The sequence below is a fragment of the Tamandua tetradactyla genome, chromosome 3 (genome assembly GCF_023851605.1).
Source record: "Tamandua tetradactyla isolate mTamTet1 chromosome 3, mTamTet1.pri, whole genome shotgun sequence".
Classification (NCBI taxonomy): Eukaryota; Metazoa; Chordata; class Mammalia; order Pilosa; family Myrmecophagidae; genus Tamandua; species Tamandua tetradactyla.
In genome coordinates this window covers 61,820,512-61,837,828 of record NC_135329.1, presented here as the reverse complement: position 1 = coordinate 61,837,828, position 17,317 = coordinate 61,820,512, and the positions used below count along the sequence as shown (strand labels likewise).

At 39.2% G+C, this 17,317-nt stretch overlaps 1 long non-coding RNA gene and 1 gene segment (V, D, J or C); one reads left to right on the top strand and one right to left on the bottom strand.

The window, feature by feature from the left end:
• LOC143676108 (uncharacterized) overlaps positions 1-17,317 on the bottom strand; it is a 65,359-nt gene that overhangs the window by 3,973 nt on the left and 44,069 nt on the right. The gene's annotated exons all lie outside the window — the stretch shown is intronic.
• On the top strand, positions 909-2,658 carry LOC143676107 (immunoglobulin heavy variable 4-39-like). The segment is given in 3 exon segments: positions 909-988; positions 2,155-2,257; positions 2,342-2,658. Coding segments are annotated over 2 exon segments (324 nt in total).

Sequence of the window (17,317 nt, the reverse complement as noted above, 5' to 3'; positions counted from 1 at the left end):
CACCTGGAGACTTATTTAAGGGAGTGTGTTTTTACTCCTATCCTGATACACAGTTGTTCTCGCCAGTGGGCACTTTGAAACCAGAGGAACCTGACAAGTGACTACGGATACTGGCAGCTACTACAGTCATACTAACTACAACTGTTGATTGGCCACCCATGGCCATGACACCTGCAAAGGACAGTCCAACTGCCATGGACAACCAAAAACCTGAGTGTGCAGGAACATAAATATATGCTACGTGGGCCTCACATTTTAGGGATGGAAATAGGTACCCAGGACTACAAAACTGGAGGACCAGGTGTAGTGGACTTCTGAGCCCAGTTTTCCAGACAGAGGCAGTAGCAGGGAGTTCAGCAAGACTGAGTCCAGGGGCCAATACCAGCAAAGGTCGGGGGAGCTCTGGAACATGCAACCCAGATACATGGAAGAGTGATAGGTTGGAGGTTGGGAACATGGACCCATGGTAAAGGCTCATGGTAGGTGCAGGTGGAGCTCAGGACCACAGAATCCAGAGGCCAGTGTGAGGGCTTTTATGGAGGTAGTATTAGAGAGCTCCCTTTCAGCATTTGGGGATTTGTTTTAAGACTTCTCTCTCATCAGGTTTCAGTAAAGCTGGACTTGAATCTGTTCCTTGGCTTAAAGTGAAATTTCATTACTGCATCTATATTCAAGTGATTTTCCTGATAAATGAAACTGTAAAATGATGTGAAACATAAATTATATCAAGAAGTCCATCAAAGTACACCCATGTAACCAAATGTTAACCTTCTTGTCAGTGCACCTAACATGGATTTGTGGACATACGTCACCCATTAAGCATGTGATTGACCTTCAGCACAGTGTCATGAAACTGAAAAAAAAATATTCCTCATGTGTGCAAGGTTTAAGAGATGAAAGAGAGAAGAGGAAGACCAAAAAACTTTAAAGTGAGCAAGTTCATTCCTGTGCTCCCAGGCAGAGCTCACAGAAACCAAGACAGGGAGTTGTGAGTTCACTGCTGGGTCCTCGTGTGGGTGGTTTTTAAGCAAGGAAGTTAGGTGACATCTAGAAGGGGTGGCACATTTTACCTAGCTTGAATCATGGTGACCTTCCCTGTTCCCCCAACCTAACAATGTGGACTTCATTTTCTGACCTGCATCTCCTCACAACACCTCCATGCATGAACTTTTGGAATGCTTCATGCAAGAGTACTTACCCTGTAACATATATTATGTTGTCCTTAAATTCAAAATAGTACTATAAACCTTCATGACTTTAGTGTCCAAATAAAATCATTTGGCATCATGTTGCTACCTCACCAACTTGAAAACAGGCTAAAGATGAATTTCCTATCATATTTATTATTTAATCTTTAACAACTATTATTGTATATCTAGGCTTCAATACATTGCTTCCAAGGTATTTTCATGATGCAAAAAGGTAGAAAGAAATATGCAGAAATGGGTCTATCAGAACCTTTCACTTTCCATGAGAAGAAATAGAAAGTAAGTGCTTGTGGCTTATCCCATAAAAGATGCAGGAATCAGGGCAAGTCATGCTTAACAATCATATTGGTGAGATGTGAGGACACACATTTGTCTTTTCTGGCTCTCATGAGAGATTATGTAATGAATAACTGCAATGAATAATTATGGCTGCACTGACAAATTACTAAAACATCATACATGAAGTAACAGCTGAGGAATTACATAAACAAAGTGGATAAGGTGGAAGGAAGTCCCCTTCTTTCCACTGATACTTCAAAAATCAACCACTAATCATAATAGCTAATATGATCAGAGAATACAAATATATTATTTAGCTGATATACTTGGAATACATGTAAATAAACCCACACAACAAAATGCATACAATCATTCAGAGAAGGGGCACAGGGACCATATTCTCAGAGCCATTCTTGATCATAGGACCCATTTTTCTCCTCATTCAACACATTTTCTATTTGAAAGTAAAAGAAACAAGGATTGTAGATGGGGCACATCAAGAAGCGGACTGTGCTGTCCTAGGGTACAGCCAGCATCCCCTCACATTTTGACACTAAGATAAGGACCTCCCCTCATCTCCTTTATTTTACTAACAGAGTTACCTCACAAATGCAAATTGCCATGTGGCCAACATATGAAACCACAGCCCAAATTTACTTAAATTCAGGTTCCTCCTCAGTCTGGAAAATATTTCCTTCGAATCATGGACATCATCCACAAGAACATGAAAGCCTTGTGGCTTTTTCTCTGCCTGGTGGCAGCTTCCAAATGTGAGTATCTCAGGGATGCAGATATTAAGTTTATAGGGGGATGGATCTGAGTACACGACTCACTGGGGTTCTCCTTGTTCCCAGGTGTCCTGTCCCAGGTGCAGTTGCAGGAGTCGGGACCTGGACTGGTGAAGCCATCGCAGACCCTGTCACTCACCTGCACAGTTTCTGGATTCTCTTTAACTAGCACAGGCGTGGACTGGGTCCGCCAGGCTCCAGAAAAAGGGCTGGAGTGGATTGGTGATATAGGGAGTAGTGGAAGCACACACTATAACCCAGGTCTTCAGTCCCGAGTCAGCATCACCAGGGACACCTCGAAGAATGAAGCTTATTTAAAGTGAGCAGCCTGACCACCGAGGACATGGGCACCTATTACTGTGCAAGAAACGCAGTGAGAGGAAGTCAGGGTGAGCCCAAACACAAACCTCCCCTGCAGTTACAGAAGGGGCAGGGCTGCAGGACACACTCATGACCACCAGAGGGCGGGCTGTGCTAGTTTTGGAATAAACCCTTGCCTGCCTCTTGTTTTATCCCCAGATTTTTCTGATCATGCAGAGTTTGTCTTCAGTTGCTTATTTCAGAACCCTTGTTCTGCAGATTAGGGCTGTTATTACTCAGTGAGGAGAGGTATGGAGTTTCTGGATATGCTTTCCTTGGTGGAATCAGTCTCCTCCCATCTTCTATTGGAAGTAGAAGGTAAAGAAAGCTTCTTGATTAGCAGTCCATAATCCTCAGATAATCACCACTGATTCTTTTCTAAGTGTCTCCATGATCAACCCCAGATTCAAAGTAGAGGTTTTTTTCTATGCGTTATTTTAAATATTACTGCATATATATATACACACACACACACACATCCATGTAAGTGTAAGCACACACACACACATATATGTAATTTCCTAACCTTTGTCCTGGATTTGGATTGAAGTGTAAACAATCTTTCATCTGATTTTGTGAAATTTTAACTTTCTTATGTCACACTCCCAAGAATTGCAAGGAAAAATAACCACCTTCCACCAAGTACAGCTTCAGTCCTCAGGTATTAGGAACAGAAGCAGGAGGGGAAAACCTTGCATGGCCTCAGGAGCAGGCTCAGTCCTTTGTCATCCAGGACCAGGTCTCTGTGCTTAAATCCTGATGTATCACGTGGTATGGTACAATTATGTCTCACAGGGTGCGCACGTTTTCAATGTATAAGTCAGAAGAGTATCGAGGACAAAAATAGCAGACTCACAATACTTGGTTATTTTTCACCTTTGCAAAGAGTATCACTTCTCCATTTATGTTTAATTTTCTTTTATTTTAGTTGTTCTCAGATGAATTAATCAATCATTTATTTGTGTTTCCTTTTACACTGAAGTTTTATTGTATTTTCATATTAATAATGTGACAGGTCCCACCCATTTAGTTTTGGTGAAGCAGGCACGGTGATCAGAAAGAACAAACTTATGCACCTAATCATACCCAAACAACCACAAGATTCTGCAGATGGAGCTGATGTGAAATTCTCTCATGGAGACCAGTGCCTGTCTGTTGTGTGCTAGGACCTGGTGTTCTAGGCCCTCCCTGGAATCTTCCACCCCACCCAGCACCCATGACTGGGAAATGACATTCTCCTTGGTGCTACCTGTGTCTAAGGAGAGAGCATCCAGGTGCAACTAGAAGGATCCTTCCCAGGGATGAAGATGCATAATTGGAACATGAACATCTCCTGTCAGAAAACTGGCTCTTTGTCCCTTGAACTTTCTGAATTCCAGCTTCCACTGTGGTGGCAACACCACTGAGAGAAAAACTACCAGGTCTCATGCCAGCCTCACTGGGTGTTCTTCAGATTGAGGTGCATTAACATATGAACCAGTGAGACATGACAACAGAGGTGTGCATACTGCTTTACTAGGAAACACCAGAGGGCCCCGGGTAGGGCAGGAGACACAAAGATCCCCCTGCTGGGAAATCCAGAATAGGTGGGCAAAGGAGTCTATCCTTCCCATGGGGCACAGGGACAAGGTGCGACAGAGGGAAGATGACGAGATTCCTGATTGAGCCTCCCTGTTTCCTCCCACCAGGAAGTTGTAGATCCACAGAACCTTCTCCTGTGCATACTGTTCTGATTTCCTTATTTTTCTTGGGGCAACCACACAGGGTGAAGTCATGGTTCCTTTCACTTTCAGAGGAAATCCAGACAGAGGCAAATGTGGACTGGAATACTGGAGAGTGACAATGCTCATGCAAATTGCATTTTCTATTTCACATGCCCCTGCTGGTCCATGTTTTCCACTCTTCCAAGTGACAGAAGTGAGACTATGAGAGGTGGATACGGCAATATCCCTGTGGAAATTATAATTTACTTGCCTCTAGAGTAATGTTTTTTGTGTAAATGATAAAAATTCTCTCAATTTTGTGTATTAAAATATCTAGTTCATTTAAAATATACTTATTTACTGTGTTCTAAGTTCCATTGAGATTTCTTCATAATTAGTATAAGAAAATCATCTTCCCACACAGATAAATAAGCTGGACATGGGAAAACACAGTATAATGACATAAATTTGATGTTTATAGCCACAAAACCTTGCTCATTGACCTGAATTCGATGTACATAATAGTTCCCTGGGAAAGTACCCAGAGTGCTGCACATAGGAACCTCCAGCCTTTACACACAAACTTTTTATAGCAACTTTCTCTCTCCGTATTTGTTATTGTTATTTTTTTGCTCCAGTGTAACATTTCTGTAATGTGTTGAATACGTACTGATACTCTGCAATTTTCCAGATCTGTTTGTGTTGTTGTACACTTAAGACCCAGAACAATATTTTTCTGAGCTACTAGACATAAAAGATTAGTTTCAGATTGCATTGCAATGCCCATAAATTGGAAACAACTTAAACAACATTAAATAGGTTAAAATATAAATAAATTAAGGCATATAGATGTGTTGAGATTCTGTTTAGTATTCTAATCAGCAAATGCTTGATACAAAATAAAATGAGTTGAGTGAAAGCCTAGTTCAGTGGTAGAATTCTTGCCAATCATGTAGGACACCCGGTTACAATTCCAGGCAATACACTCATCATTAAAAAAAAGCAACAAGCAAATAAACAAAACGAACAAAAATCAACAAATGGTGTTGCAATAATGGGATACTCACATGGAAAAATATGAAATATGATCATGTCATGAAAACAAAAAATAAAATGAATAAAAGGAAAATGACTTACAAAATTAAACTCAGTGATAGAATATACACCAATTAAAGAACATAAGAGATATTTTTTTCTAAGGAAGATCTGGATATGAAGTTTACATCATGACCAGAAGATAGCTCTGAGCCTTAGTCCAGAGTGAATGTGGTCAAGAAGTAATGATTCCTTCATTGTTCAAAGCCTACTTGTAGAAGTGAGGGTCTGTCTTGGGTATGGCTGTCTTTTTGGTTCATGAGCTCAGGATTCCAAATGAGGACTGACAAGTCTTGAGGATTTCAGCGTGCTTCTCTCTTTCAGCAAAAACTTAGTTCTAGAGAGGGTGTCTCTAGGACTGAACTTTCATTTTCCTAACCTCAGCTTTATCGCCCAGATACAAGTTCATGACTGAGCTCATTAGAACATTCTTGAGAGGAGTTTAACCTAATAATTTCCTAAAACACAGTGGCAGTTGTGGTGAAGGTAACTGGAAGACAATCTGCACATCTAATGAAGAAAATGTGTGAAAACATAATAGAAATGACAATGAATATCAAGAATATATTGAGTTATTGCAAGTCAAAATTTGAAGACTAGATGGACCTGAAAAATTGCTAGAAATACCAAATATGATGAAAGTGAATTCAAAAAGTGTACATAATCTGAAAAGACACAGAACAGATGAAGATATGGCATCAATAATCATAAATAAAAGTCATGGGTCAATATAGATTCACAGCTGTACTCTATCCATCTTTCAAAGTGGAATGAATCAATCATTCGTCCATATTTGGAGCAACTGTTCCAAAAAATAGAAGAGAAACAGTTCCCCAGTCATTAAATAAGGCCCATATTTTGCTGACTCTACAGCTAGAACACATCATCCAAACAAAAGAACAGAACATATCAATATATTGTCTGCATATGGGAAGGAAATCTTCAAAAATAAATACAAGGTAGAAAAATAGAGTAATGTTTAAAATTAATTATGTATCATAAACAGTTGGCATTTATTCCAGAGATGCAAGGATGAATTATCACACATCAATCAATACAATATATGAAAAAACAGAACAATAAGTAAAATGTCATGATCATCTCAAGAGAGATGAGAGGCTCCAAAGGCAGGTGGTAGAGTGGCTGGGGAGGAAATTCCTGCTCTTGCCTGGTATTCCCTCTTCTTGCTCCCTGTTAATTCAGTATAACAACCACTCTTGATTGAATCACATCTCCAGGGAGATGATCTAATTATGGTTTCAAACATTCAATACTGAATAGGGATTTGAAGAAATGGCTGCCTTTACAAAATGGGATTAAGATTAAAACACATCTTTTCTTAAGTCCATACAACATTTTAAACCAGCACATTCCGCCCTCTGGACCCTAAAAAAGACATGATTTCCCCATATACAAAATACATTCATTCAATAACAATTTCAGAGAACCTTAAACTGTTTCAGTAACATTACAAATACAATACAAGGTTATAACCATTAAAAAATCTCCAAGTTACAAGCATGGTCTGTCTTAAGACAAAATTCTCTCCACTGGCTCTGGTCCTATAAAACTCAGAAGATGTTATTTGCTGCCAACATACAGAGGAAGAACAGACATGGGATATATATACACATTTTCATAGGGAGAAAGGAACACAGCGATCACTGGACACAAGTGTTTTGAAAACCCATAGGGCAAAGTCCATTAGATTTCAAATTCTGAATAATTTATCTTTGGGGCTTTAGAAAGCAGCAGTCCCACCCTTTCCAAAACCCTACACAGAGACCTGCCTCTCTTCCAATGCAACCTTGGGAGACATTGGGAGACAACATTTTTCTCGGGTCCATCCTCTCCAAGCATTAGGGCTGCACCCGGGCTCTCTGCCATCTCTGTGGCACAGGATCAACCCCACATATGGTGGCAGCCAGGCCCTCCCAAACCCCCAACTAATGTGGTTCATCCTCTCCAAGGCCTGAGGTGGCATGACTCTTTCACTGCAATGAGGTGGAAGCCCCATCGTCTGCCTTTGGGGCAAACCCACCCTCTCCATGGGCTTGGGTGTGTCTGTTCTCCTCGCCTGAGGCTTCTTGACTTCAGACCTCAGCCTCCACGGTTTTGCCTCTGAAGTTATTTTTCCTCCAATGTGTCCCTTCTCGGAACCCTACAGTCCAGACTGGCAGTGACCCTGTTTATACATGTACCACAGCACTCTCGCTGGCTTTCAATGCCAAAACATTCTAGGCCTTCTCTATCAGGCTTCTCACAACTCCTTCAGATTCTTCCCCTTATCCATTTCAAAAGGCATTCCAACGTGTTTGGTGTCTGCAAACTTCAGAAGCACCCCACTCTCCAATCCCAAAATCTATTCTAGCTTGCTAGCTGCTGGGATGCAATATACCAGAAATGGAATGGCTTTTAAAAAGGGGAATTTAATAAGTTACTAGTTTACTGTCCTAAGGCTGAGAAAATGTCCCAGTTAAAGCAAGTCTATAGAAGTGTCCCATCAAAGGCATACAGGGAGAGATACCTTGGTTCAAGAAGGCTGATGAAGTTCAGGGTTTCTCTCTCAAGTGAGAAGGCACATGGCAAACACAGTCAGAGTTTCTCTCTCATCTGGAAAGGCACATGGTGAACACAGTTAGGGTTCATCTCTCATCTGGAAGGACACATGGCATCATCTGCTAGCTCCTTCTCCTGGCTTGCTGTTTTATGAAGCTCCCCAGGATGCATTTTTCTTCTTCATCTCCAAAGGTCACTGGCTGGCAGACTCTGCTTCTCATGGCTATGTTGTTTTGCTGTGCTCTCTCTGAGTCTCCTTCATTCTCAAAAATGTTTAGTCTTTTATAGGACTCCAGAAACTTCTCAAGACCCACCCAAATGTGTGGAGACATGCCTCCAGCTAATCCACTTAACAAACCCTCTTGATTAAATCACATCTCCAAGGAGATGATCTAATTACAGTTTCAAACATTCAATACTGAGTAGGGATTAGAAGAAACGACTGCCTTTACAAAATGGGATAGGATTAAAACATGGCTTTTCAAGGGTCCATACATCATTTCAAATCAGGACACTCCCCAACATGTAAACTCCAGAAAATGACCACTGCTTCTTTGCTAAGAATTCCATTACCTATCCAAGTTTTTAGTAAAGTGCAGTTTGTTTGTTTGTGCTTTTAAAAATATTACTAAGTGCATCTACAGATATACACATACAAATACACATATTTTCCCTGTCCTTCTGTTTTTGGATAGAAGTGTGAACAAATCTATTTTCAGCCAATTATGTGAAGCCAATTAGCTTAAACTAATCTCCTGAAAATGGCAATCAAACAACCTTCTCCTACCCTAATGTTGGACTTGAAGCCCTCAGATGGAAGGAGGAGGATGAAGGAAAAGCTCACATGGCCTCAGGAGCAACCTCATCCTTTGTGGCATAAAGGACCAGGGCTCTGTCATTATTTGATATCTCTTGTAAATTCTGATGCTATTAGATGGGATGATACAATTATGTCACACATACATAAAGGGAAAGGTTTTCTTTTTCCTTTTGAATAATGTTGGTGCATCCTCCTCCTGTGGGAGATATCAGCTCTGAGCATCTCCTAGGATTTGGGGATTGTGTAATGAAAATGACTTCTATGAAGTGGGTGACTCAGAATGTTTCCTGTTTCCAGGTGTCTGTCCCAGGTTCAATTGCAGTAATCAGGTCCAGGGCTTGTGACATCCCTTCCTTCTGCTTTACCACTGGTCATTACTGTAGAAATTGGATCCCCCAGCCCAGTAGGGGCTTCAGCAGGTGGGGTGCATCAGGGCTGATACTGACATAACAAATAACCCTCACTCTGTAGAAGTGAGGCAATTCCAAGAACCAGCTTTATCTGCAGCCCAGTCTGCATCTGATGAGGACCCTGACTCGTAGATTTATGGGAAATACTTGTGAAGGGATGGCTGTGTGAGTCCAGACACTGACTTCTGTTGCAGTGCAAGCAAGATATATTATCTAGTTGCCTGTATGACCCTTTTTGTGGTCCCCTGGACCATTTAGCCCATAAAATCTGTTTTGTTTAGATGATTAGAATGAATTTGTGAATTAATCTTATCACACTCAATTGGGCTCACATCTATGTGACAGTGAACACATAAATGCATTCCTTCAAGGCTAGCTTCACTCATGGGCTTTCCATTATTGTTTGTATTCCAAGAAGAGTTGTACTGTTCAGAAATTTCCCTCAAATATTTTCCAAAAGTCTTTATAGTATTCACAAGCCTTTAGGGATAGATTTAGAGGAGACACTCTCATGGAAAGTGATGTGAGTTTTCTCCATTGGATTTAAAGTGTTTTTTCATAAAAATTTCCTTGATAGTGACCCCTGAGGACATAGAGCTATCCTCAGCACAGAATCAACAGTATATTAATCTGCAGAAGCATGTATAAGAGACCTAGTGAGTGCTGCACCTTGTCATAATCTTGTCTGAATGGATCAAGACCATTTTCCCCCTCACAAGATACTAAGATGGTCAACTATATTGATGATATCATGTGGATTAGACATATCAGAAAGAATTTTCAACTACTCCAGACATATTGGTAAGGCCTTTATTTGTCAGAGGCTGAATATCATTCAAACAAGAATACAGGAACTTCTACATCATTGAAATTTCTTATTGTCCCTCAGTGACAGTCATGTCAATCTATCCCTTTTAAAATGGAGGATAAGTTGCTGCATCAGGCCCCTCCTGAGCCCAAAATATGGTATTGTGCCTAGTTGCCCTGTTGAGATTTGAAGACACCGTTTTCCTAATTGGAGTGCAGTACTCTGGCACATTTACCAAGTGAACAGAAAAGCTGCTAGTTTTGAATGGGAACAGAGCAAGAGACTCTTCAAAAGTCCAGGTGGCTGCACAAGATGGTCTGCCCCTTGGGCCATATGATCCAGAAGATATATTGGTACTGGAAATATCAGGGGCAAATAGAGATGCTGTCTGAAGCCTTTGGCAGGCCGCAAAGGAAGAAAAACAATGCAAACCCTTAGAATTTTGGTATAAAGAATTGACACCCTCTGCAGATAACCAGTGTCCTTTTGAGAGGCAGTGTTTAGCCTGTTAATGGGCCTTGATAGAGATTGTATGCTTATCTGTGGCCCATCAATTTTCAATGATAACTTAGTTGCCTATGGAGTGCTGCAATTTCAGACTAACGGAGCCATAAATTTGGACATGCATTGCAACTCTCCATTATAAAGTGGTAATGGTATATGACAGATAATGTTTCAGCAGATCCTAAAGGCTAGGTAAGTGACAAGAGTAAGTGGTCCACATGAACAGGGCCCCCACAAATTCTGCTACATTGACTTCTCTTACCCAGCATAGAGCTATGGCCTTTTGGGTACCTCCTCACACCCAAATGTTGATTGAGAAAGAGAAGACTTGGTCCTGGTTTATAGACGATTCTTCACAATATGGAGGCATCATCTGCAAGCTTAGAGATGCAGCATTACAGCCGCTTTCTGGGAAGTCCCTGAAGGACAGTGATGAGTGAAAATCCCCCCAGTGGTTGGAAATTCTAGCACTGCAGCTGGGTGTTCATTTGGCTTGGCAGGAGAACTGGCCAGATGTGCACTGACTTGTTCAACTGGCATAAAGACATACTCCAGATATGGGTTTGTGTTTCCTGCATGCAATGCTTCCTTAAAAAACTACCACCTGTGGACTTATGGAATGCCTTATCCACCTCCATGCTCTTCCAGACAGCATTGCTTCTGATAAAGGAACACACTTCATAGGGTTTGGACACATGCTCATGGAATTTTATTGATTTACCATGTTTCATATCAGCCAGAGACAACTGGATTGTTAGAATGGTGGAATGGCCTTCTTAAGACCCAATAATGTGCCAACTAGCAGGCTGTGTATATTCTGAGAGAGCATCCAAAATTTGATACTGAGTCTCCCACAGCCAGGATTTATTGGTCCAGGAATCAAGGTGTGGAGATCAGCTGGCACCATTAATTATCATCCCTAGTGATCAACTATAAAATTTTGCTGTTTTTTTTACCTGAAACCTTACACACTACTGGTTTACAGTGTTTATTCTGAAAACATTGAGTGTCCCTAGAAGAAGACACAACAGTGGCTCAATTGAACTGAAAATCAAGAGTGCCACTTGGCCACTTTGTGTTTTATAGTTATTCATTATAAATAGACAATAGGTCCATGTGTATATAAATAAGAGAGTGCATAATTGTTACTATTTCTGCATTTACTAATAAATAAAATACATGCAGTTAAGCACAATCCAGTCTTTCATGAAATGTTTGTTGGATAAAAAGGAAGCATGGAATTTGCCAGAAAGTCATTCATTCCAAAACATCCCTCTGCACTTATTACTGAGCCAGGCCCTATGCGTAGTGTGACCTAATGCCCCACATATTTGATCCCTTTCCTTCCTCTCTGCAAGAGAGACTTGTGTATTGGCCCAAACAGATTTCCCTTTATTGTGCATCCTTGTAGAATAATATATGGCTCTGATCTTGGCAGTAAGTGTTTTAAACATTAAGCAAAAATGGCATTTGGATTAGTTTTTTGACATATCAACAACAGTTTAAAAAATATTTTATTAACAAATCTGCACACACACACATTCCATTCATGGTGTACAATCAATGGTTCACAATATTATCACATAGTTGTGTGTTCATCATCATGATCATTTCTAAGAACTTTTGTGTCACTCCAGCATAAAAAATAAAAGAAAAAAGAAAAACTCATACATACCAGTTTCCTTACCCCTCCTTCTCATTGACCACTAGAATTCCCATCTACTCAATTTATTTTACATTTATCCCTGTAACATTTATTCATTTTTACCCATATTTTTGTACTCATCTGTCTATACCTTGGACAAATAGGCACCAGACACAAGGTTTACAAATCACACTCTCACTGAAAAAGCTAAGTCTTTAGGCAACATCTTAAGGAATCAATCCTACAGGAACACAACTCAAATGTGTCAAGTACTTCCTTGCAGTATCTCCTATACCATGTACTCACCATGAGCACAAAGAGTTATCTATATAAAGCAAAAGAATAACCTCCAGGATAGCCTCTGAACTCAGCTTGAAATATCTCCACCACTGAAACTTTACTGCATCTCATTGTTCTCTCCCCATTTTGTTCAAGTAGGTTTTCATAACGCCTTGATGCTGGGTCTGGATGACCCCTGGAATTCTGTCCCACATTTCAAGGGAAATTTACATCCCTGAGTGTCAGGTACTGCATCATGGGGAGGGCAGTGAATTTACCCATTGAGTTGACTTAGGGAGAAAGGCCACATCTAAGCAATAAAAGAGTTTCACTGGGGTGATTCTTAGGCCTAATTTTAAAGAAATGTAGCCTATCCTTTGCAGGAATAGGTTTCACAAAGGCGAATCCCAAGATCAAGGGCTTGGCCTATTGATTTGTTTGTTCCCACTGCTTGTGAGAATATCAGAAATTCCTCAAATGGGGAAATGAATATTTCCCGCTCTCTCCCCAATCCCCCAACGGAACTTTGCTATTACTTCTTTAATCAATACCCATAATACTCTGGGATATATCGGAGCATCCAAGTAATCTTGAAAAAGCCAACAAAATCTCATGCCCTATTCAAGATTCTATTTACTTATGGTGTTCAACTGAACTAACCATACAGGTTAAATTAATCAATGCACTACCCCAAATACAAATTTTGAACCAAATAAACTAAACATCTCTCCCTTTGGTATCATACAGGGTTGAAGTTTAAAAATATGGATGATATCCATCTTTACCCTGTATTCTTATTTTCCTTAGTCCTATGCTCATAAGCTTCATTTATAGCTCTATGCTAAGTCTGATAATTTTTCAACTTTTAGAACAGTTTCTCAATTGGGTACTTCTGACTTTCATAGCTTCACAGCTCTAACTCTTTATCTCAGTTGTCATGTAAATACCTAAATTTTCTAGGATCAACCAGGTTATAAACAAATAGCTCAGTATCTCAGAATTTTGAAATAACAGTTACAACCCCTGAATATACGTCTCTACTGTAAGAACTTACAATCTAGGACCCATTACAATAGGTCCCAACCTGATAACCCATGCTCTTATATTCATTTTACCAGTTTTTTATATTTTTGTTCCTGACATTTCATTCAACATACAGCTCTTAAGGTCCATATACCAAGTTGTGTGCCTCACAACTTCATTTGTATTTGTGGCTTCACAATAGTCAATTATATGTGTATACCATATTTCCCTTGCCCATTCGTCAGTCATTGTATCCTTATGCCACCCCCATCCATTGTGGATTAGGAACACTGTTGCCACAAGCACCAGTGTGCAAATGTGCATACATATCTCCATATTCAGTTTTTCCAGGTAAATATTCAGCAATGGGGTATCAGGATCCATGGTTAGTTAACCCACTCCTAGCCTCCTGTTGAATCATCACACTGCCCTCCAAGGGGCTGCAACTGTCAGTTTCCTTTCCAACAGTGAATATGTACATCTTTTCCTCCACATTCTCTGTAGCACTTGTTTCTCTCCGTTCATTTTTTAAATACTTTTATTCTTACATTATGCAGTACAATATAAGTGTATAAATATTCCTTTACCAGCATAGTATATATGAAGATATTTCCTTCACAAGAATCCATACTAGTCTGTCTGTGGACATTTAGTTTTGACATAATGACTTTGTTACACTCAGTGGAGGAATATTACAATATTACAATTGACTATAGACCCTAGATTGCATTGATGGTACATTTTTCCTTATGCCATTTATTTTTAACACCCTGCAATTTGACGTTGAATTTCAGAAATGAATTTGACATTCATTTCATCTCAATTACGAAAATGTCTTTTTATTTGTACATTCTTCAAGATCATGGTCTATCTGCTCATTTGAAAGGATGCATGTAACCTGGAAAAGCCATGTTTTAATCAAAATCCCATTTTGTAAAGGCAGCCATTTTTTTTCTAATCCCTATTCAGCGTTGCATGTTTGAAACTGCAATTAGATCATTTCCATGGAGATGTGATTTAAACAAGAGTGGTTGTTTAACAGGGTTAGGTGGAGGCATGTGTCTTCCCATTTGGGTGTGTCTTGATTAGTTCTTGGAGTCCTATAAAAGAGGAAATATTTTGGAGTGTGAGGGAGATTTCTAAGAGAGCAGAGAATGGCATAGCCACGAGAAGCAGAGGGTCTACCAGCCAGTGACCTTTGGAGGTGAAGAAGGCAAACGCCTCTCAGGGAGCTTCATGAAAGGAAGCCAGGAGAGAAAGCTAGCAAATGATGCCATGTTTGCCATGTGCCCTCCCAGATGAGAGAGAAGCCCTGACTGTGATCGCCATGTGCCTTCTCATTTGAGAGAGAAACCCTGAAATTCATCATCCTCCTTTAACCGAAGTATTTCTATAGACTTGTTTTAATTGGGAAATTTTCTCAGCCTTAGAACTGTAAACTAGCAACTCATTAAATTCTCCTTTTTGAAAGTCATTCCATTTCTGGTATATTGCACTCCCGCAGCTAGCAAACTAGAACAGTCCACTCTAGGCATTTGTAACCTATATCATCTCAGTCATTATCCTCTAGCTTTCCTTCTGGATTTATATGGGTCACCATCATGTTCCCTCAATCATGCTCACATTCAGCTTTATCTGGTGTGCTTATGTTATTGTGCTACTATTACATAGTATTGTGCTTTCCATTTCTGAATTTTTACAATCAGTCCTGTTGCACAGTCTATATTCTTTCTGCACCAATTGTCCTATCTCTAACTTATTTCTATGTTCTGATAACCTCTGTTCTTAACTTCAATTCTCAAAGTTTACTTACTAAAGTTAATTCATATTAAGATACCATACAGTATTTGTCCTTTTTGTTTCAGGGAAAATTGACAAGCATGATGTCATCAAGGTTTATTCAAGTTGCTACATGTTTCATGAATTCATTCTTTTTAACAGTAGCATGATATTCAATCATATGTCTGTATATATCACAGCTTGTTCAACCACACATCCATTGAGCAACATTTGGGCTGTTTCCATCTCTTGGCAATTATACATAAGACTGCTATAAACATTGGTAAGCAAAGGTCTGTTTGTGTCCTTGCCCTCAGGACCTCTGAATATATACCTAGTAATGGCATTTCTGGATCATATAGTAATTCTATACTTAGCTTCTTGAATAACTTCCAAACCACTTTCCAGAATATTGCTACATTTTACATTCCCACCAAAGTGGATAAATGTGCCTTTCCCTCCAAATTCTTTCCAACACTTGCCATTTCCTTTTTTTGTGATAATGGCCATTCTAGGAGATGTCAGATGTGATTTCTTTGTGGTTTTGGTTTGCATTTCCTTTATACCTAGTGAAGTTGATGATGTTTCATTTGACATTAAGCCATTTTTAGTTCCTCTTCGAAGAAGTGTCTTTCCATGTCATTTGCCTATTTTAAATTAGGTTGTTTTTCTTTTTGTTGTTGAGTTGAAAACTCTATATATTCTGAATACTAAACCCTTTTCAGAAATTGATTACTTAATATTGACTCATACTGTGTAGGTTGACTTTTTACTTTCTTGACAAAGTTCTTCCATGCACAAAAATCTTTAAATTTGAGGAATTCCCATTTTTATCTATTTGTTTTTTCAATGCTTGTGCTATGGGTATAAGGTCTAGGAAACTGGCTTCTACTACAAGATTTTTACAATATCTCCCTATATTTTATTGTGAAAGTTTTTAACATTAATATTCAGTTCTTTCCTCTATTTTGAGTTCATTTTTTATATAGGATATCTTATATGAATACTCTTCCATTCTTTTGTATATGGATATCCACTTCTTCAAGTGCTATTTATTGAAGATGCTACTCTGTTCCAGATGAGGTGCCTTGATTGCCTTATTAAAAATCAATAGTACATACATGAAATGGTATATTTCTGGGTACTCTATTCAATTTAATTGGTCAGTATATCTCTTTATGCCATTACCATGCTGTTTTGACCACTGTAGCTTCACAATATGCTTTAAAGTCAGGTAGTGTGACACCTCCCACTTCATTTATCTTTCTCAAGTAATTTTTAGCTATTGGGGGCACCCATCCTTTCTAAATAAATTTAGTTATTACCTTTTCTATTTCTACTAAGTAAGCTTTTGGAAATTTAATTGACACTGCATTGAATCTATAAATCAATTTTGGTAGAATTGATATTTTAACTATATGTAGTCTTCAAAACCATGACCATGGTATGCCCTTCCATTTATTTAGGTCTTCTTTAATTTATTTTAGCAATTCCTTATAGCTTTCTACATATAGATATTCTGTTATTTATTCCACAATATTAGGTTCTTTTGGTAGCTACTGTAAATGGAATTGTTGTCCTGTGTTCCTCTTCAGGTTGCTCATTATTAGTTTATAGAAACACTACTGATTGTTGGTGTTGATCTTGTACCCTGCTGTTTTGGGGAACTAATTTATTAGTTCTAGTAGCATTGTTCTATTTTTTCTATTTTCTACATACAGTATCATGTCAGGTGCAAATAGTGAATATTTTACTTCTTTCTTGTCAATTTGGGTGCCTTTTCTTTCTTTTTCTTGCCTAATTGTTCTGGCTTGAATAACAGTGGAAACAGTGCACATCTGCCTCTTGTTCCTGATCTTAGAGGGAAAGCTTTCAATTTTATACATGGAGGATGATGTTAGCTGTGGATTTTTCATATATTCCCTTTGTTATGTTGTGGATGTTTCTTTCTACTCCTGTCCTTTCAAGTGTTTACCTCACGTAAGGATGTTAAATATTGTCACATTCCTTTTCTACATCAATGGATATGATTATCTAGTTTTTCTTCTTTGATTTGT